Genomic DNA, 23341 nt, shown 5'->3' with positions numbered 1-23341 from the left:
TGCTGGACATTTTTTTCAAAAGTAATAGACCATTATTTTTTTCTAAAACACATTTTAATTTTGACTATATTTTCAATCCTATTGGACCTCGTAGAGTTTCAAATGATTTTTCCACATCGTTAATAATTTCAATATAGTCATACAATAACAACCCTTGTGTTTGTAATTTTTTTAAAGATGTAGTAAGAGATAAAAAATTTGATTTTATGAAAATAAGATCTGCGTCTATTCCGTTTTTTATTGATATATTTTTTTGCTACTTTGATGCTGACTGCATCGTCATTGTCGAGTAATTCAAAAATAGAACGAATTGTGCTCAAATTATCACAGTAATAATTCGCTGCATTGATCCTTACTAAATACTAAATGTACGATAACTAATAAGGACTTTACAGAATACACTACGTCTTTAAGAAACAATTAAGATACGAAATACAATAATTTATTGTATTTCGTATCATATCGTATAATGTTTATTGTCAATAAACATTATATCTCCTATATTACTGGAATATTTTTATATTTTATCTATAATAGGTTATAGGCAGCGTGGACGCGTGGTGCCGATAAACTTACATTAGGTGAACCTATTTGCTGTGTAAAGCCGCGTTTACATTATAAAAGCGAACAAACGAACAAAATAGTTTTCAGACCGAATTGGCGTCCACACTAAATAGTCCTAATGTAAACGCGGCTTTATACATTTTTACATTTACTTTTGTAAAATAGGAATTTAATAAAGCGACACTTACCGTTGACTAGGTACAAACATCAAAACAACTTAATTTTTTTCAGATTAACAAATTATAGGCAAAAAATAGCATGATACTTATAAAAATAGCAAAAATAATGCAAAAACACTTAAATATGCAAAAATATGCACTAAAAACTTTTAAAGCTGCGTTCATTTTAGTATGAAACGAATTTGTAGCTTACTCTGCTATATTTTAATGTACTATAAATAAATATGCAAATGCTAGAAGTCTCGAGCCCTGGTCATGACTCATGAGATACTCTGGGCACTCAAATATGCATTCATGTACATTGTACAATAATGAAAAAATATGCAAAAATTACAAAATTTAAAAACAGTTTCTTAAGGTTATAAAATAATATATAATTGTACAATACGTATACTTAAATAATTGTTTTATGGCCAATTTTTGGACAAAGTGACAAATATATAAAAACTAGAAATCCTCAAGCTCAACTCTAACGATAAGTAGTCTTAGATATTTTATAAATTATAACTAAACTGTTAAAAGCTCGTATTTTATTCTACAGTAATTGAATTTCTATTATTTCTATAGGTGTTTTTTTTATATTTTTAAGACAATGTTCTGATTTCCAGAAAAAAATTCTTTATTTACCTCACATATAATAATTATTCGTTCGTTGTCAGTGACTCAGTGTTTACCTAACGTGTTGTTTACCGGGTGATCACAAAAAAAAAAAAAAATAAATAAATAAAAATATAATCTCAAGATAAAATGTATAATTTAACACAATAAAACACTTTTTGCTGTTTATAGTTTATATCAATGATTATTTATACAATTATACCACACAGGCATAGAATAGATTACATTTTTTCCATGTTTATATTTTATAGTCAATGCTTGTTTACGAAATTTAAAACGTGAGTGTATTAAATATTAAATAGTTCTATTTTTCTATAAATAGAGATAAATTTGCATAAAAAAAAAACGATAACACTGATAAAACAAGAATAATTATAAATTATAATATCACACATGATATGACTCATGTTATAATGTCATACTACGACTTACGAGTACGGAGCAGCGTTTAAGGAAATCATTGTATCTTTGTATCAACTATTAAGTGTAGGTAGCCATATTATTTAATGTTTCTAAATTACTTTAACCTTTAAGCATCCTCATTCAAATTCCTGACTCAGTACCTACCCATCTTTAGTCTTTAGTCTATGGGTCTTACACTCTTGTAATGATTGTCATCATGACCGCGTTGCCGTCCCGTACGGCTATTCCTAATAAAATTCGTAAATGCCTTTCGGTCACTGCACGGTCACCAACGTCTAAACCTGTCTGTTATTTCACTGTCTGTCTGGAAATGGGCCGATAATTTGCGAACGCCGTCCGTCTGTATATTCGAACGTGAAATATTTGTCAAAACAACATTTTCATATTCACGCAACCGAAATAGAAATAAAAATCGTTTAAAAGTTTACAACCATTTGGTTGCTAGTATCGCCCGGTTCGATGTCAAAACGCGTAATGGATTAAAAAAATGGTTGTAAATCTCTGGAGTCTTGATTGTTTCTTTGCTTGTCTTCGTCCAGTCTGTTCATTTGCATGTATCAATACGAGATAGTTGGCATCAAATTCTATTTAAATTATAGAAAATAGCTTAAGAAATGCAAATAATACAAGACTAATAGAAAGAAAAAAAGTACTTTTTGATAAATTTTCAAAAACTCATTCACCATCCTTAAATCACTGAACTCAAAATGGTGTTAACTGTTAAGAAATTACATAATTTACTATACAATCAACTTTATTTTCTCAGATTTAGATTATCGATTTCAAGTGGTCAAAACGATTTGTAACATTTTCTAGCCATTATTAAACTCTTTATCACAATATGCCAATTATATCATACCTATTACAATGTTACATCTGAAAACTATGTATTCTTCAACATTTCAAAAAAGAATTGTAATTCCACTACTCCGACTATTAAACTTCGTTTATACTTGAAAAATACGCAGACAATTTTTATAAATGTATGTATATATATTAGTCTCCGAATATTTTATACCATTCCAGTGACTGCTGACGCCTGACTGTAACAAAAGCAGAAAAATCTTTCACTGAAGAAGTGGTAAAGATTAACAAAGAATCGAGAACGATTAAAATCACTCATTCTTTTATATCTATGGAAAATGCGTAAGCTTTAACAATACATTTTGATGATGTCATAGCTGAGTTTACTGTACTCAAAAAAAAGCCCGTAAAAAATTTTAATTTAAAAAAATAAGATTTCTCAATATTGTCAAGCTAAAATATACTTACTTGGTTTTTCTTTTTTCATTTACATCACAAAACAATACTGTCCGTTCTGTATTGTCGTTACCTCGCGAGTATTAAAAGTTTAAAATTCAAATACATATTTTTACTTTTTAGACACTCAATGTTACACAAAAACAATGGCTGTTAAACTTCATTTTACTAATTATAGACTATACTTCAGTTCCTCATTCATAAATATATAACCTAACGGTATCCACGTAAAAACGATATTATTATTTCGATATTAATTGGCTCACAGCCCTATACACCTAAGAATTAAGATACCACCTAAGTGATAATCACGCATGAAAGCCGATAAAAAAACCATTATAAAATATATTCAAATATCCGAAGAAGGGCTGAAGGGGGGCTCGAGACAGCGCAGGGAGGGCTAAGCTGGCCAAACCTACTACCATTTATTTCACCCGTGCTCGTCCCTATTTCATTACGATATCGAAGAAAATATTATGCGAATACCAATACGGCGCATCAAATCGTGGTTAGTGGTTACCAAGGTAATGCGTGCGATATTTTATTATTATCGTAGCAGCGTATAATTATAAAACTGTCTTGTAACATAGCAAATATCATACTGTGTTTACAAGCATTGGAAGATGTGGCAGGTGTCAGTGTGTGTGTGTGTGTGTGTGTATGATATTATATCGATAATGCAGGAATCTAGTTTCTAGCTAACATCGGAATGGTATAAAATAAAACTTCGTGGCGGTAACACATAATTACCTATATCTATACACACACACACACACACACACACACACACAGTCATATCTTATTATAGTACCCGTTATATTATTATTGTACCTATACGATTTAACAATGGATACGATGAGCGGTGGTGCGGACGACATAACGAAAGAAAAAGAAGACAACGAACGCTATACAATGAGGTATTACGAGGCTTTATTACATAGTACTATAGTAAACACAACGATCTAATAACTGCATGTTAGAAATTGCACCTAGTAATCTTAATTTTTATCGTCATTCGTCATCATATAAGTAATTTATAAATTTTCTTTTCGCCGCAAACGTTCCTACTCGCTTTGGTCGGCTGTTTATACCTACCTATATATAACATTAAGCATATTTATTTGTATGTGTATTATTATTTAATATTGTTTTAATTTTTCTATTTTCGCTTCCATCATAGACCGAAATTGAAGTACTCGCTGTCATACTGCCCGTCCATGTCTCGGCCGTTGGACTTTAGCGTCAAAGGTCCCGTGCCGATTTACATACACAAAAAACAGAAAGTACTCACTGGTTGTTCATACATCGAACTCAAATTGCAAAAACACTCAAAGGTGAGTAGGTAACATTCATTTTAATTGTTCATCAATACTTTAATATTTAATGGTTTTGTAATAAATTTGAGCACTTAAATTTCAAGGTTTTAACGAGTAGAGTAGCAGACCGCAATGTTAGCTTCAATGTCAAATTTTGTAGAATTAAATTATTTAATTTTTAATAAAAGTTTCTACTTATCTCTGGTATTTTCTATTTTATGATAATATACAATTTTTTATTTTAATTTTAAAATGTTTTATTCTTTAAGTTTAAAATATAAGGGGAACCCGGGAACCGTCTGTGGTAAAGTTAAGAAAGATGTAGGGTATATAAGGGTGAAAATCATAAATAGATAGTTAGTAGTTACGTTGACATAATATAAGAAAATATTTCTTTACACTACATTTCTGAGATACTTAGATGCCTACATAATTTTAACAACACTTGTAATCTTTTTGCCATACTACTAAGAGTTTTAGCTGTTACTGTACAATATCTCATCACTTTTCTCTGTCTTGCAAAATTTTTTGCAAATTTTTCTACACCCACTGCGATTCTATCACTTCACATCTTTCTGGGGCGTTCCAGTAGTCGTTTTATTCTGTTCTTAGGATATGGCTTAGCCAATGGATTCTTTTACCTTTAACTGAAGTGTCAAGCTCATCATTTTCTGCATTTCTCAATTGTATCTTAATTCATTCTTCTCAAATACAAGGCCGCAGATTTTTCACTATATTTTGTTTTTGAATGTTCTTAGTCTCCTATCTGTAACCGTTGTTGTCGTTTAGGCTTCACATTCAGTATGTCAGCGTCGGTCTTATAATTGACACATATAATCTCGTTTTGGATTTTTTCGATAATATTTTGGAGTTAAGAAATTTCATTCGCTTAAAAAAGTTTTTTTTGCTTTGTTTATACAAATATTTATATCTTCAGATCAATAGTTTTTAATACTCAATGCTGTTCCTAGGTATATTTGAATGCATCCACTTATTCCATTCATTTTGTTTTGCCTAAATTTATTGTTAAATCCACTTATTCGGCGTTTGTAATGTCTATTAATGACTTCTACATCATATCAAGGTCGTCTGCGAATTTAAGTACCTAGTTACTGGTTAGTGTTGTTTTTTGTTAATTGACTGCTTTTTACGCACTGCATCTCTCTCACATCTTTTTCTAGTATCAGATTAATTAAGATTGGATACATTGCATATACCCTTGCTTCAATCCTGTGTCCACTGTAAAAGAGGTAGATAATGTGTATCCACTTTCACTTAGTACTGCGTATAAAGTTTAATTAGTTCAATTAATTTTTTAGGGAACCCGAAGACCTGTGATCTACATACACCTAATATATATTATATTTTGGATCGTAGGTAGGTGAAATAACGTTCAGAAACTATTACACGGCCAGCGTGAGCGTACTACTGTTAAGATCGAATACTCTACAAGGACCGCCAATGGGATCGAGGAACTGGGAGGTAGGCATCAAGAACCGAACTCTAATGAACCAGCCGCATTGCGAAAACGGCGCACAAGACTATTTCTCGCTGTTTTTCACCGAGGTACGATAAAAAGAGCTATAGAGTTATATGCAGTTGAGTCGCGACGAGTCAAGAAACTTAATATATTGAATTTTTTTTTGAAACTCCTAAAAACATATTTTTTTGTAGGCTCAAAAACTGAGGGGGTTTTAAAATAAAAAAATAGGTAGTGCGGGGTGTGGTTTGTCCACAAATGTTAGTCATTCTCTCGGCAAAAATTATTGAAAATTTAATGCAAGGTTCCTGATAAGTTATTTATATACCAATTAAAAAATATCGATAATATATACCCATATTTTTTAGTTAATTAATATGTATCAAATGATTGATTTTTAAATCTAAGGATAGAAATAATACCACGAGATCCTCAAAAGTAGTTCATATTGGAACCAAAACATACAAGTTTGATTTTTTAAATGAAGAATGATTTTATAGTTATTTTATTACATTCAGACATATTATTCACAGGAATTTGAAAGTTTTACGTATATTATTATACACATTCTATATACAGAACGCTAAACGATATTTTCAAAACATTAAATTAATTTTCTGCTGTTGCCTATATATTATATAGTTTGTACCATACAACTTATACCTATTAGAATAAATTAGTGATAATTAGTAGCAATATGTTTTCATAATAATAAACCGATTAGACGTTTCTGCTCAAAATCATTTTTTTTGTATAAAATGATTTATCATTGAATTCAAATGTGACATATCTACGACTCATTAGTTATTTAATGACGAGTTACACTAAACTTTAGCAAAGCGGTTAGGTGGTTACACCTTTATTTTATATTTGTGTTTAATATACATATCATAGGCATGGAACAACGTTTCAAAGCTTAAAATCATACTTAGACAACCATCGCCAATGTGTAAGACGTTTCATTTAGAAGAGATCAAGCTGTATGCTGATGTACCTCGATTCAGCAGACCGTTTTTTGAGGTGAGCTACTGCCACCATAGTTTAAGAATTGGATTGATAATTTGAGAAATTAATTTTATTTTTTAAATTTGTTTATCAAGCAAAAACTACCGCCTTATTTAATTCATAATACCACAACAGCCATTTCATGGAGACCGAGTACAAGGACCTGCAACGAAATGCAATTTGTACATAGGCCAGACTCGAATAACAAGGTATGTATTAATTGTAATTACATAAGACACAATAAATCGATTTTTAAATAATATTTACTTTGATTTATGTTTTGTTCAAGACTCAATGTCTTTGTTATGTAGTTGAACAAGTGCCAAATACTTATGACAGTTCAAAGATAGCGTAAGTTAAGAGCTTTAAAAAAGGTTCATGTCATCAAACAAAATAACTATGAACATATAATTTTAACACATGCACAACAATAATAAAAATTTACTCTTTTCATTTTATTGCAAAAGTATTATTATAATATAATAATTATTATGATTGTACATTTTAAATTATTACAGAAAATATATATATAAACTTATATATTATAATAAGAATTGCTATGATAAATGACTAAATTATTATAAGTAAAAAGAATTTTAAAATAATAAGTTACGATTTTTTATCATTTTAAAAATATAGCTCTATTTTAGATACAAAGACACATCAGAATTTTTGTTAAACACCTCAAAATAATATAAATCGAAGAGTACTTTTTTTGTAATAATTTAATACACACACACACAAAAAAAAAAAAAGAATAATTCACAACAGATTAAAAAATCATTTTATGGCTCTTCAAATACATTTTTGAGATTAAAAATCCCTCAGACTTGATATTAAATTCGTCAATAATTTAATAAAAATTGCTTACACGATCATCAAATGAGCTTTAAGATGTATCACAGGTTTATCACTTGACAAAAAAAAATAAAATAAAAAATAAATTCTGTTGTATTTTGTTAAAATTTTAATTTTAACGTTGTAACAGTTACTTAAAAAAAAATTGCATTTTAAATAACAGATATGTATAAATCTCACATTTTATTAGATTAATTATTTTAGTTGATAGGGATGGGTTGAAGTGTAGTACTGAAGATTTCTGTATTTAATTCAACCACAAACAGAACCAGTGCACAAAACAATTTTTTTTATTTATCTATTATGGACTATTTATTTATTAAACTGTTAAAATATAAAAATATATATATATATAGATAATCTATGGGTTTCCTCTTTTAAAACTTCTAATAATTCAATGCATTTGTAATATTTGTTTTAGTATTTCTATTTTGAAAACTATGGTCAATTTCTATAATTTATAGTAAACTTTATCTGGTATCCGGTTAATACTGATAAAATAATACTCTTGTAACCGTAAGTACGTCGAGAAATTAAAGCACGAGTTGAAATATAGTTAAAAAAATATCTATGTACACATACAAAAACAACATTATGTGAGGACTGAAAAGAATATTGTGATGAAAACTGGTTTATGATGTTGAATATGTCTGACGTCCAGCCAATTCTAATAAGTATCTATCAGGGTGATCTAACCATTCCTTAGATGTCATCTTTAGTTTTCGGTTCTTCTCAGCCTCTTTAATTTGCCAGTTCTTTATATCCAATTGTACTTCTCTATAATATAAAATAAACATTATAACTAGTGTAAGTGAATGTGTATTTAATTTTATATTCATGAAATTTATAGTCACTAATCATAAAATTAAAAAATATAATAAAAAAAAATATATTAACAAGTACAAAAATTATTATATATATAAATAAATACCTATTTTTTGGTGAACCACAACCCCATACTTCAACACTTTCTAACTTGTACGGTATGCCACAGTGAGTAACATGTTGAAATGAGTCATCAACTTCAATTGATGGTTTTCTTGGGTCGTTACCGGCTCTAATACCCTTTGGATATCCACGTATAGATGTGTTTAAATACATAGATTTTGGACCACCTTTAATAAAATTGGCTAGTAATAAAAATAATTTTAACTTTTAAGTTATTGTGATACTTACGATTGATTACTTTATAATGGGGTAATAATTGTAAAATTATGTTGTCGTCTCCACCCCAGTATTGGTGTGACTCCCGCCATTCAGATGTACCTCCCATGCAAAATAAGACCCCTTCATCACCCCGCAAAAACGTTAATGTTGGCCCTCGATAACTCAGTACATGGTGTAAAAATCTATAGAAAAAAGAAGAAAAAAAAACAAGATTATACTTCTAAATTATTTTTTAAGAGCTGCAAACAAACGTTTTTTTTAACGTTGTATGTTAAGCATAATAGAAAATCATATAAATTTCAAAACAGGAATTAAGTATTCATAATAGTTAATTACTTGGAAATAATTACCTATTACTTCCGATACCGTGTTGATTGCTGTTGTACAATAGTGTCCAATGTGATGGACAAGAAAAGTCCAACTGTAATAGAAATATAAAACATAAAAGCTCGGATGCTTTCAGCTCGTTTTCTATTACCAATTTAATAACAATTACCCATTATTGCCTACTGCCTAGCTATTAACTACACATACTTGATTTAATTTGTTATTCTTATTTTTTATTAGTTAAATTGTTAATGAAGAATGACATTAAATACTTTGTGCGGTGATCCTATACATAGTTTATTAATTCTCGTTTAATTTATGTCTTTTTTACAGTTCCATACCTATTAGCTACAACTCACATTTTATATTTCTGCAATGACAATTAAAAACACACACACACACACACATTAAACAATTATTCATTGACCGTTTTAAATTTACTTTTGTTTTTTCCACACTCAATTAGGACTATTTGATCTTGAACTATTCTGTACAATTATTACAAATACATTCAAGAGACGTGTTATAATTTAGTATTGAATGTTATTCATTATCAGAAAAATTATTTTTGTCTACTATGATATAATATTGTCTAGTGCATGATGAAATCGGAGTTAAATGTAAACAAGTATATAAGGTATCTTTCAAATTGTAATCTACTCACGAAACATTTTTCAATTAATACATGTTTATCATATATAAATTATTGAAGTCGCCTTGAAATAGGTAAATATGCTGATTCATGTATGTACGGCATACAGTGTACCTATATAGTATATACCTACTTCGTAGTAATTCCTAACACAATAGAATAAATGAATGACCTACATTGGGTAAAATACCTATTTGTTATTTTGTTCTTTTGTTTGTTTATAAAACTACGATGTTCCTCCACTTCACGCTTCTATCATCAGCACCATTGCATCGATTAAAACAGTACCAAATATTATTTATTTCATAATAATAATACGTACATTTAACTGGCAAGCCAATATAATTGTTTAACCATATTATTTTCTTTACCTAATTTATTAAATTTTCACTTTTGATATTATTTGATATTAAAAATGATATTGTAATAATAATTATGAAAAATATAAAGTAAAAATACCCATTAGCTTAGAAATAAATAGAATTTACATTAGGTAGATATGTACGATTTAAAAATAGTTATAACCAAATTATGTTATTTTGTACGCACGTGCGTGTTTTGAAAAATTTATTTATTTATAAATTAAAATATCGGTGCAAAGTATTTAGGTACAACTCTTCCAACGAAATTATAGTTACTATACCATTAATGGCATTAATGCATAAGTACTAAAATAAATTTCGAATTTCAAACTTGAAAATAATCAAATAGAAAATTATTTTATTAATTTGTATATTAAATTAATTTAATACCTATATTATGAGATTTTATAAACATGGAATATAAAAAAAATGTAGGTTAAACATTTCTATGAAACTATATTGTTTCAATTTTTATAACTCAATTAAAATATACGTAAAACATTCAAGAAGATAAAGACCATGTATTTTACATTTTGTATGAACATTGGTGTAGGATAGTAATATTATGTGTTGTTAATATTATAGTATGAAGGTATAAAATTTGATAAACATTTTTAGTAAAATAAAGTTTCTCAATCGCATAGGTATTCATAAATATTCAAAAATATAAACAAAAGCTATGTTTTGTTTAAGATTAAAATAATCGACGATAATGAAATATATGACAATTTTCAACTAAAAACTGGCTGGTATATTATCGTAACATTGTTATTCAAAACTTAAAGTAACAAAAACTAATCAATATTTAACGTCGCCTTATAAATGTATGTTATTTTCTAAAAAATAGTTTATATTAAAAAGTATAATATAGAGTATAGATTATAATAATCATTAACATTAAGTAACTGTAATAATTTAATTTAGTTGTGTAATATGTAATTTTTGTTTATCTATACTGGCTACTTCCTAAATGTAATATGTCTTTATTCTATCTATATATTATTCAGCTATTGACACTACATAATTTATTAAATAAATTGAAAATGATGATATAATTTATGTATAGTTTTAATACATTTACTTATCAAGGACAATCGACATTGACCTTAACGGCTCAATAGTATCATGGTCACATTTATAACTGGCTTGTATTACGTTTCTTTATTTGAAGAACATATAAAAAAATTTAAAATAATTATTTACGGTTGTTTTTTTATTTATTGATATAAATACGTATAATTTAAAAAAATGATTATCTATGACTTAAGTCCTAGAGTAAATATCTCAGAATATTTGAGTATTATTACGAAGTAGGATTAATAAATAGTTCATGAAACTAATCTAACGATCTTTGATTCATATTATTCAGGGATTAATTGAAAAAATTGAAAGTTTTGGAAACAGTAGATACTATATTAATATAATATTATAATTTATAAACAACGTTGAGTAGACGACAATTCGAATATAACTTCATTTTTATTTAACAAACAAAATATTATACAACAATTTGGAGTCTAGTAGAACCAATTTTGAATTGTTAAAATTTTTTTTTTTTTTTATAGCTTTAATATTAGATTAAATCATCAATTATAAGCTTAAAAGCAAGAATAATATTTGTATTTATTCGTTAGTTTTTTACGATATTTGATTTTTTTAAGTAACGAGGAGTGTGTAAAATATATTTTCCTATTTTTTTTTCTATTGAAATATCTTAAAGTAACGTAACATTTTACAATATAAAGAAGATAATAATTTGTTAAAACATTAAAAAATACAAAAAAACAAACTAATTAACACAGATAATTTTCTTACTTATAACTTTATAATAAGTCCACGAAAATTCACTCTAATAGTCTAGTATTTTAAACTAATACAAAATTAATTCTGCCAAATGCGAATTTGTATTTTTTTCAAAAATAACAAAGTTGTATATTTCAAAAATATAATACGAAATATTAAAACCTAATTTTTAAGCGTATTATAGTACCCCTACTATCTATGAATTATTTTCAGAATCAATAATAGACATTATAGTAGGTAATCAAAAAAAAAAAAAAAAAATCAAAATCGTGCATGATAAAAATAAAATTGAAATAAACAGTTATCATGTTGAAATAGAGAAGTTAATTCATATATTATTTATTAGTTATTACTTATTACGAATGAAATATTTTTAATGTACAAAGATAATAATAATCATTTATTTTTGTTTTGATTTTCTAAGCGAACATTGTTACACCAGTTTGTGTTCTCAGTATATTTTCTTACACATTGTGTGTTCAAACTTGAGTTATTTATCAATTATTTCTATTTAGGATAAATAATTTTTTAGAAAACTGTAGATAATACTATATAATAATAATAACGATGAAAATAAATATATATATATATTGATTATTGTGGCCTGATGTGGCGCGGTGGAGTTGGCCTCAGTCACTAATGTGTTCTGAGGTCAAGCATCGGCCAGTGTGGCTAGCTCTCGGATGGGTTACCATCCGAGTTTTTAGTGACAAATCCATAACGCATGCCGCAGTGCCGCACACATACACACGTGTTCTAAACCTACTAAAACATACTTTATAAACAAAAAACCTACTGTTCCTATCCACAGCTAATGGCTTTAGTTGCCATTAAAATATATATATATATATATACATATATATAATGAATAATATATAATTATGTTATCAAAAAAGTTATGTATAATATTTGTAAATTTTCGTTAGAAAAAACTTGTGAAGATCTTTGAATTAAATTTTAATCCTTAACAATTACAATAAAAAAATATGAATTTTTAACTAAAAAATAATTTGCACATTTACGTAGTTTTGACTTAGTCAACATTTATGACAACAATACTTATAATTTAAGAAGAATTTTTATCAAATTTTATGGTAAAAAAAAAATTGTTATCAACATAAATCGAAAAATTAAAAAAAGAAGACAATTTTAAATATCTATAAATAGCTCAAAAAACCAAAATATTAAGGTAAAAAATTTAAGTAACCAGTAATTAATATTTGACTGAGGTACAACAATTAATTTTGCGGGAATCTCGTGATGTGTATGTGTTTTAATTGTCCATAGTTTTTTTTTTGTTTAACCCAATTAATTTGTAAAGTACCAGGAATAGATTAACTTTTGACTCCCCCCCCCTTATGAATAAAGTACTAACTACTTTCAATTTACTATCAGTAACCACCCTTGAAGTTTGAAAAATTTATAATGTTTCAAAAAATGACGACTAACATGAAAGTAATTAAAATTAAAAATAAAAAACAGATCTTTGTAACACCATTTCATTCATCACTCATTTACTCCGCACAAAATCTAAATGAGATGGACAAAAAACTTTATCATTAAATAAAATTAATTAAAGTGTCAAAGTTTTTTTGAAATTATATTTTTCTTTTTAAATAATATAGGTATATAATCATTAAACAAATAGCAAATATGTTAAATTATTATATAAGAATTAAAGAATAATATTTGAAAATTCAAAAATTATAACATTTATCTTTCACTCACAAATATTTAAAAAAAAGGAGAATATAATTAATTTGAAAAATAAATTTTATTGAGAATTACTTTAAAATTGAACAAAAGATAATGTACTACCTACCCTAATATATATAAAAATTAATTAACCATTTAAAAAAATTGTTATGGTCATAAATATGCAAGTACACTAAATGTCTTGTCATTTAAAATATTATTAAACAAAGATTGAACAAATAAATTTAATCTGATACAATATTCTTTGTGAGTTATATCTAAAATGTAAATGAAATCAACAGAATAGTCAAATTAGTAATGAAAGCAAAATAATTGAATTAGTTTCTTTATTATTTAACAGTTATTAAAACTGGTTTAAAATAAACATCAATATTAAATTATATAAATATTAATTGATAAATTTAACTTGAATTAGTAAATAGTATAATATTGATTGAATGATAATTTTATTAAACAAAAAATGAAATTCAAATGTTTAAAGTAAACAAAAAGAATTTAAGTTATTAGGAAAATTTTAAATACTGAATATGAATGTACAGTAGATGTGAATTGTGGCAGAGCAAAGTAATGGTTAAATTTAATATTATGTTCATCCTAGTAATAAAATAATTTATTACTATTAATATTCTTTTATGTTTTATTAAAACTTTATGTTAGAAAAAATATATATTTAAAAAAGGATAAAAAATCTCAGAGAATGCACTTGTTATTGTATTATTAATTTTGAGTCAAGAAAATAGTCCCCCATGAAAAAAAGTTAAAATGTAAACTAAAAACTTACAAATTTTGATAAGAAGTTTTGAGTGTTGAAACAATTTGGTGTTGGTTTGGAATGCAAAATTGGTTGAGTATATAATGGTGGTAATGTTGTAGATAATATCCACACTTGAGACAATGGCAATAATGGATTCTTTTCGGCTGTGAACAAGTTTTCTTGTTCCAAAACTGGAGTTGTTAATTCGAGATCCTGTAATAAAATAGAAACAATTAATACTTAATTAAATCACAAACAATTCAGTAAAGTTTACTCACATTAGGTTCGTTTTCCTAATGAGGTAATAACAAAATACAATCATATTCAAAATTATTAAATTGTTTTCCCTTCATAAAAAATCAATTATAGTTATTTATAAATGAATATATACTTACATTTGGTTTGGAATATGGACTATTTTCAATAACTGATCTGTAACCAGTGGACAAGATATGAACAATATATCGATGGAGTAAGACAATTAATCGTGGGCAATGTTGAAGTATCCAGTTGGTCAAGTAACCCACTTTTAGTGTTAATTTTTTATGAAACTAAAAATTAACTTAAATTAACATGTATACAATTAAATTAAACAAATAAACTCACTGCAGAATCAACAACGGCTTGAATAGTCTTAAATATATAACGACACGACTGAGGTCCTTCAGGATAATGATCCATTGCAAGTTTATAAACAGCTATGAGTAGATCTCGAAATTGTTCTTGATCAATTTCTTCTTTTCCATCAGCATACATCTAACAATCGGTAATAGTAAATAAAAGAATATTCTTTGTAGATTGAGAAAGTTATAAAAGAATTAAAACCATATAAATTTGAAAGTAATATTATTATACTTTCAAAATTAATTTATACAATAATTATGATTTTCAGTTTGAAAAAAAAAAAATGAAGAGTACTACAAAAATAACAAATATGACTTATTTTTGCTAAATAGTCTAATTTTAAATTAAATATGTATATAATGTGTTATATTATACTGAAATGAAAATATTTCAATTGAACTCCATTCCAAAGCACCCTAAAAAACTTAACTGATTTATTAAGTTAAAAATTGTTTGTTTTAATATTAAAAGTTATTATAAAAAAATTAAAATAAAAGCTTACGATTTTTTACTCATGCCATAGATAAAGAAATATTCATCAAATTATTAACATAATAAATATTTACATATACTTTAACACATATTTATATGCGTAAATTAGTTACAACTTTAATATTACGGTACTGAGTCTAATCAGTAATCACAGATGTAACTGGACAGCTATTACTCATAACTTCATCATTATTAACGTTTCATACATGTTTAAAATTCAAGGACAATAGTGTATGCCTAGTTATTCTATATTATTCACACTAACAAACTATTTAATTATTAATTAAAACTATACTAACATACCATAATATATATTTTTAATTCTATAGTTTTAATGAAAAGTATCACAATTTGTTACCATTGACTTCAGAAAATAAATTATATTAAGATAAAACGACTGAAATACCTATGTATAACCTCATCTAGAAGGAAAAATCAGTATCACTAAATATTCTTTTTACTATAGATTATAAAATTTAAATTTAAATTATTTTTTATGGAATTTATATTAAAAACAATTCTTGTTAATTGCCATCACTTTATAGATCTTGTTTAGAATTACTTAAGTGTTAAGTATGAATAATATCATGTCAGTTTATCCACAAACCACGATGTTGTGTAATTAACACATACTCTATAATCGTATAAATCACAAATAGTAATATAATCACATACATGATTTTGTGTGAGAATTAATTTAAAAAAGCATTGTTTTACTTCAAGGTTAAAATAGTTGCAAAAAAAAAAAATTCAGTAGAGGCTCACACTTTTGAAACCCCAATCTATTGCAATATTGCCTCCCTTGTTAATAGGATCTGTAAACGTTTATGATAAAAAATAAAGTATTCACATTTAATAATGTGTTATTGGTTTACTTAATATAAAATCTTAAGAATATTATCATATAATCATAAAGAAATACTCAAAAATATATATTCAGTTATTATTTATTATTATGAATTCATATTTATATTTTCATTGAATTGCCTAATCATTATGAAAATAAATAATATTTAAAGCCATTTAAATTCAATAATTTGGTTAATTGATATATAATTATACTATACTTGCATATTAATATAATCTATAACTTATTAACTATAAATTGAGTTAAAAATATATAATAAGAATTAACAATATAAAAGAAAACTATATTGATATATTTTAAATAAAATAAAGAGATATTCTAGTAAATATTTCTATGAATTATATATATATTTTTTTTAATTTAAAAAAATGATTAAATTTGAAAAGAAAAAAATGTATGCAAGAATTATTTTATTATGACTAAGATATATTATTGAATTACCTTTTTTTAAAACCACAAATATTGTTTACACATAAGATTGTATATCAATTTACAAAAAATATTTATCATATACCTACTGTATAATTTTTAATTTGCAAAAAATGAAAAAACCTTCACTCTTGAAAGATTATCTTGTGTTAGAAACTATATAGATATTATTCCTCTTTTAATATCAATAGCATAGTTATTCACACTATTTTTCATAGTTATGAAAACAAACACATTTTCAACTAATTATTAGATAATATAAACAAAAAATTTTACTATCAAAATATTTATTGAATGAATAAATTTATATGCATTGACTATATAAGCTATAAAGTAATTAGCTAACTTAACAATTATATAATGATTGATTATAGTTTCTTAATCAGAACATAGGACCTCTATATACTATTAAACAATAAACATTCCATAGTTAATCTTATATAATTTAAGACTAAAGTCCAAAATATTTTTATAAGTAATTTAAAATTTATATACATTTATCAGCTAATAAAAATTGGTAACACGCCACAATATATTGTGTGTATTGTACATAACTGTGGCAGTGTAAGTTATGAATATAAGACTATTATCTATTATATATATATATTACAATACTTTATGATATATCAAATAAATTTAATTCTGAATCACAAAATTTTTAGTTATAAGACAAACTGTAAAAAGAAAATTTCAGCGCACACTATTTTATTTTCCTCTCAACAATGTGAAAAAAATGATCAAATTTATATTCAGCAGAACTAACCTTGTGCTGTTAGCTTTTGTATTAAGATGACTTATCATCAAACTTGAAGTTAATAACATTATATATGTCTTAACATTGATTTGATTACATTGTTTACATTTATATAAAAATTATGGGTAGTAAAATATTACAATTTAAAAAATGTTTACATCTTCCATTGAAATATCGTTAAAAAGCCAATGCATAAACATAGTTAATTTTTTTAAGTTTAATAATAAGTTAATTCATTATAAAGCTAACAATATTAAATTGGTTTAGCTGAATACAAGTTTATTATTTAGCACGTGGTTTAGAGAGAAAACAAATAATATGCTGAGTTATTGACATCTTTTTAATTGAATAGATAAAGGTGTTAAAAAATGTTTTATTGATATAATTTAAATAAAAACTAATTTTATAATTGTATGTCTCTTAGTATCTTCACTAAGACATTGAAATATTTATATTAAATTTTATAATTATATTATATAATAAATATTTTTAACCAATTTAGGTCTGATATCCATTTAATAATAGTTATATTTTAATGTATAAAAAGCAACATATTTAATTATAAATAAAATCACTAAATTTAATAAGATGTTTATAAATACATCGGTATATATTTTCATAACTATAAAACATATTAATATTTTCTGAAAATACTTTATAAAATTAAAATAAAAGCCTATGAGCTTATTTATTATTTATTAAAGGTACTACACATATAATTAATTTGTCAGCAAAAATACTATAGAAATAAATCATTCAATAATAACGTGATAATAACAAAAAATAAATCCAATATACTACGATAGTTGGAATTATCAGTTTACTAGAGTTCGATAATAAAAAAATTTTGTGGTATTGATAGTAATGAATCATTCATTATCGTTTATCATCGACAAACTGAACAAAGTATAAAGAGGTTAAAACTAATAGATTTAAAATTGGCAAGGGCAATTATCTATTAACAGTACCTACTTTCTATTTGCAAGTAACTCTAAATATTTAAGTAAAAAATCAAGACATTTTAAAATGAATATAATTGATATTTATTTAAAATTACATCTTTGTCTAGAAATTATATCATTGATTAGTATTTTTATGAAACCCTAATGTTCACAAATAAGAATTAGATAATTTAAATGACAGCTGATAATTTAAAATAAATAAAAACTAAAGGCTAAACACAGTTTTATCTTATATTGGCACAAATACAAATTGCAAATTAGAATATCTGTTTCGTAAACCATATTTGACTAAGTATTCTAGTTATTAAGATGACACTAGGAACTAAAATTAAAGTAACTTTTAATAGACTTATAAACTGTAAACGGATCAAAAATGGGATGTTATAAATACTTTAAAATAAATAAAAACATTATTTTTTTTTTTCAAAATCACAAAAATTAAATTAGAAAATATGTATAAGTATTAAATAAATAGATTATCATATTTATAAATGTTAAATTCAATTTAAATCTACCATTGTATTATATATTTAAAACAATGTATAAGTAATTAAAATATACAAAGTATATATTAATAAAATCTAAAATACTAATATTATGAATTGCTTAATAAAATATGATTGTAAATTGCTTATTCATTTTATATTTATAATTTATTAATTAAACCACTTTTTTCTTTTTTTTATATTAATGTTATTAATTATTAACTTGTGTTAAAATTTAAAATTTAAGTTAATATTGTAATAGAAACATAAACTCTGATTGTTATATTTCAACAATTAAATTAAATTGTTTTGTTTAAGGCTTATTACGTGCTATAATTTTATTATTTCAGTGGGATGGATCAAATTTGGTTAATATCTACCAATTGCAAATATAAAATTATTAAGACTCGCTCACCGTGACGTACATCAATACTTGGCGGTCATCAGCCAAAACACTCAGCAAACGTTCAGTTTGGGTCTTAAAGTTTGAATAACTAATTACATGGGAAGAAGCAGGACCACCAGATGAAGTTACCAGATATGCAAAAAGTTTACGAGCCATTTCAGGATATTGTGGAAACAAGTATCGCTTAAAAAAATATTTAAACATACAAAATTAAAATTAAATATATCTTTGAGTAATAATTATATTTATAGTTGTGAAAATAATTATGACATGAATTATATTAATAATTATCAAATTTTTATTTTATTATTGCGTGTATAAAAAAAAAATCAAATACATTTAACTTAACTAACCTTAAATACACCACAGCCAATTCCATTAATTGAATCTTCTTCTAAACTCTTTTGAATCAATAACTGAAACATTAAAGATAAATCAGTAATAAAGAATTATTATTTAACACTCTAATAAATTAAAATATCTTTTACACAGGATAAATTTACAATTTATAAGTATGGAATAATCAGACAAATGTCTTAATAGTTTATAAAGAAAATATAAGAATATAACATTAACCTAAATTCACATTAAAAATAATTACAATATTTTTGTCGAGATTTTTGTAATAATGTAATAACTTAAGAAGTCTCAAAATATAAAATACATAGCAAGTGAACGTTTATTAGAAATATTGTTTTATAAATTATAAATATTTAATTACATTTTTCATATTCAGGTATTGACATATTATTATGTTTCTATTCTAGATTGTATTTCATAACTTGTATATGACTGAAATTGTGAGACAAGTAAAATCAGTATAGTTAAAACTTATTATCTATCTACATGTGTATAAGATATTAGTTTAATACATATCCAGCAGTATATTATATCTAATATCAGACTATTATTTACATATAACCTTGATCATTTAAAATATTATTTTAAATTTTTCTTAGGGATTTAATAATCAAAATGTATAATATTAAAAAGGTAGGTAGCAAATAAAAGGACAAAACATAAAAACATAATTTAAATATTAATTTAGAAAACACTAATTAAATAATAACTATCAACTTCATAAAATGATAACATTCAAGTACCTACCTAAAATTTCATAATAGGTGGAGTAGGAATATTTCTCAAGTTGTAAAAACAAAAATATATGAAATAAATGGTTATAATGGGTTATAATGATATTAAAGGTATAAAAACTATGTTACCTACTGAATTATAAAAAATAATAAAACATGCCATAACTATTTGTAATATATTGTTCTGTTTCTTTTAAATTAATTAATTAAAAAATCGCAATATTTTATTAAAAACTATAAATAGGTAGCAACATATAAAAATAGTTTAAGCCAAAGTATAAATATCTGCACTCCGAATCATCAAATAAAAATGTTTATTGGTCAGAAGTTCATTAAAATAAAAACTTTGGATATTAGATATACATTGTAATTCATTATAAATTATATAAAAAATGATACATGTTAACAAATTGTCTAATTTACTTATTGAGTAACTATAAGGGTTACTACTGGTTTTAAGTAGTCTAGGAAGTTTTGATTTTAAAACTATGTACTTATTTAATTTATAAAATATTTTATAGATTATTATTTCAACTCATAAAATATTTTTATGTTATATTTATTATCATAATAATTATGATCGTTATCAAATTCTTATTTATAGATATTATTTCCACTAAAACATTTTATACCCGTAAATAATAATTATCTACAATTAAAAACTAACTAAAAAATTGAATTATATAAAAAAAAAAAAAACACAGGTAAAAAATTTATTAATTGAAAATTTAAAGTAATTATCTGAGTAAGCCATTTCATTTGGGTTTGGATTATTTTGAATTTTAAAATTAAAATAAAATCAGTTAGATTATATTTGGATGCAAAGCTTTTGAAGTAATTTTAGAGATAATATTTACATATATAAGCCTAATTTATAAATTTGAATAAGGAGATACTTTTGTATTTACCTACTGATAAATTAGAATAACTTAAGTTAAACAAAATGGTTTATTATGCATTCTATTATGTATAGATACTTTAATCTTTGGGCTTCATACCTAGAAGGCCAATAACACATCTAGCAATACATAGATGATGGGTATGATTTTTAATATCTTTAAATTCATCTAATCACAAAAATACAAAATATTTGCATAGCGCCTACATAACATGGTGTACAAAATCATAACGGGTTACTCACAATTAAAAAAAATGCAGGCATAAAAGAGTTATACATTTCAATTATAGCTGATGACTTAATTAAAATTTTAGTTATATATCTTCCAACTTAAAAATAATATGATAGATAAAATTTTAGTTTACCAACACAAAAGTACCTATTGACTAATTTTAATTTAAATAAGTAGGTAAGTACATGCCTAAAATTATGACTAATTCCTAAAAAATAATAACTAATGCTCTTGTATAACTTAATATTGTTAGTGATTGAATTTAAGTTAAAAGTAAAATGACAATGACTACCTACTTAAGTAATGTTTAATTATGAGAGACTAATAGGTTCAAAAGTAAATTAGGAATTAAGTTGTAACTGATTTATTGAATAAAATATAAATAATTAATTCACTTACTAATTGAAATGTTAGAAAAATTGAATGAGTTACATCGTATCAAACAAACTACATACTATTATTCTTAAACAACAGGTATGAGAATAATAATAATAAAATAAATAGAATACCTTTCCAAGTTTCTCCATTGGTAACATGCCGAGTGTTGGGTCCTTGTTGAGCGAATTAATCCTGGCAGAGTGCAACTGTTCCTTGTGATTTAAATTAAAACTGTTGTGGTTGCCCATTTTTGATTTTTAAATATTGACACTTGTGTTGTTAATGTTTTAGTTGAATTTGTAAAGAGTAAAAAAAAAAAAAAAAACCTAAGAGTATGAGTAATATTTGCACACGTACTTATGATACTAACTAGTTAAAAATCAAAGACGAACAAAAATTGAAATTAAATAAAATTTTCAAAACGACGAAAAGAAGGACTTACGGCCGTCCGAGTTGCAAGCGAGCACCACGGAGACCAGATATCAAAAATGTTTATTGCTGAACATAATTGTTGTTGTGCGGGGTGGTAAGTATAACAAGTGTATAGTGCCTATCGTGTCCGTCTCACGTTCCGGGGAGGAAAAATTGTGTGAAGATCGGGGATCGCGGCCGGGCGTTGTCGAACCGATATCGGATAATCGACGTCGAATAGCACCACCACGCCGTGAACGAATTAATTGTCGTCGTCGTCGCCAAACGTAGTATAGATGTTGACGTGCGCCATCGGAACTCGGAATAAACACGATTTACGAACACAAAAGGACGCGCCGTTTGAACGTCGACGTAACGGGGTAAAAAAAAAAAAAAAAAGATTCAAGTAGATGGTAATGATAACAATAATAATGATATTATTAGAGAGCCAATAGTGGTAAACTGGCAATAACTAATAAACTAATAAAGAAAAAACATAGTAAATACAGGTAAAACGCCGAGCGAGAGCGGACTCGACGGGAGACAAGCAACAGCAGCGCTGCGGTTGGCCTCAGCGCTGACGTTTCAACCGAGTTGGTAATCTTTTTACGAAATGGGACGCGGCGGCGGCGCAGGAGAGAGCGACGAGGAGACACAAAGTCGCAGCCGTTGGGTGTTCGCGTACGAGCGCGATGGAAAAGGAAACCGCACTGTGCGTTTGTGTGTTCTATCGCGATACCGCCACCGTCCTTTTTTCATCCATTTAGTTTAAACTATATATTCTTTCCCCCCTCGAACGGAATAGACTCGCGCGTTATACACCG

The 23341-nt window shown here is 25.8% G+C and overlaps 2 protein-coding genes across 6 annotated transcripts; one reads left to right on the top strand and one right to left on the bottom strand.

Annotated features, from left to right (window-relative positions):
* Positions 1-3611: 3611 nt before the first annotated feature.
* LOC112596708 lies at positions 3612-7282 on the top strand. 3 transcript variants are annotated; one of them, XM_025342504.1, is made up of 6 exons: positions 3612-3961; positions 4225-4378; positions 5738-5842; positions 6735-6860; positions 6941-7054; positions 7135-7282. In XM_025342504.1, exons 1-6 carry the CDS (start codon positions 3891-3893, stop codon positions 7198-7200), a joined length of 636 nt encoding a protein of 211 aa, XP_025198289.1. In that variant the 5' UTR covers positions 3612-3890; the 3' UTR covers positions 7201-7282. The 3 variants fall into 3 exon arrangements, with proteins under 3 accessions (XP_025198289.1, XP_025198271.1, XP_025198279.1); XM_025342486.1 differs by having other exon boundaries at positions 3616-3961; positions 5738-5926; XM_025342494.1 differs by lacking the exon at positions 3612-3961 and adding an exon at positions 4000-4073 and having other exon boundaries at positions 5738-5926.
* A 550-nt stretch (positions 7283-7832) lies between these two features.
* LOC112599133 (restriction of telomere capping protein 5) lies at positions 7833-23211 on the bottom strand. Of its 3 annotated transcripts, none has more exons than XM_025345901.1 (11): positions 22238-23211; positions 19858-19920; positions 19514-19687; positions 15091-15240; positions 14880-15035; positions 14763-14777; positions 14512-14697; positions 9221-9291; positions 8880-9052; positions 8635-8818; positions 7833-8480 (listed from the first exon to the last, which is right to left on the bottom strand). In XM_025345901.1, the coding sequence occupies exons 1-11, from the start codon at positions 22352-22354 to the stop codon at positions 8336-8338; spliced, it is 1434 nt and encodes a 477-aa protein (XP_025201686.1). In that variant the 5' UTR covers positions 22355-23211; the 3' UTR covers positions 7833-8335. The 3 variants fall into 3 exon arrangements, with proteins under 3 accessions (XP_025201686.1, XP_025201694.1, XP_025201703.1); XM_025345918.1 differs by having other exon boundaries at positions 8400-8484; positions 8638-8818; XM_025345909.1 differs by lacking the exon at positions 14763-14777.
* Positions 23212-23341: the final 130 nt, after the last annotated feature.

Source organism: Melanaphis sacchari, unplaced genomic scaffold (assembly GCF_002803265.2).
Source record: "Melanaphis sacchari strain LSU unplaced genomic scaffold, SCAv2.0 Contig0_pilon_pilon, whole genome shotgun sequence".
In the NCBI taxonomy this organism is placed as follows: domain Eukaryota; kingdom Metazoa; phylum Arthropoda; class Insecta; order Hemiptera; family Aphididae; genus Melanaphis; species Melanaphis sacchari.
This window is presented reverse-complemented; position numbering and strand designations above follow the sequence as displayed.

What these genes read in the sequence shown, in the direction of transcription:
- LOC112596708 (XM_025342486.1), top strand. Translation starts at nt 3,891, where the DNA reads ATGGATACGATGAGCGGTGGTGCGGACGACATAACGAAAGAAAAAGAA. An exon ending in TCTCGCTGTTTTTCACCGAG is followed by an intron (nt 5,927 to 6,734) that starts GTACGATAAAAA and finishes TACATATCATAG; the next exon opens with GCATGGAACAACGTTTCAAA. An exon ending in TCAGCAGACCGTTTTTTGAG is followed by an intron (nt 6,861 to 6,940) that starts GTGAGCTACTGC and finishes TTGTTTATCAAG; the next exon opens with CAAAAACTACCGCCTTATTT.
- LOC112599133 (XM_025345901.1), bottom strand. Translation starts at nt 22,354, where the DNA reads ATGGGCAACCACAACAGTTTTAATTTAAATCACAAGGAACAGTTGCAC. An exon ending in CACGGTATCGGAAGTAATAG is followed by an intron (nt 9,053 to 9,220) that starts GTAATTATTTCC and finishes TTTTTTCTATAG; the next exon opens with ATTTTTACACCATGTACTGA. An exon ending in TGTGGTTCACCAAAAAATAG is followed by an intron (nt 8,481 to 8,634) that starts GTATTTATTTAT and finishes TTTATATTATAG; the next exon opens with AGAAGTACAATTGGATATAA.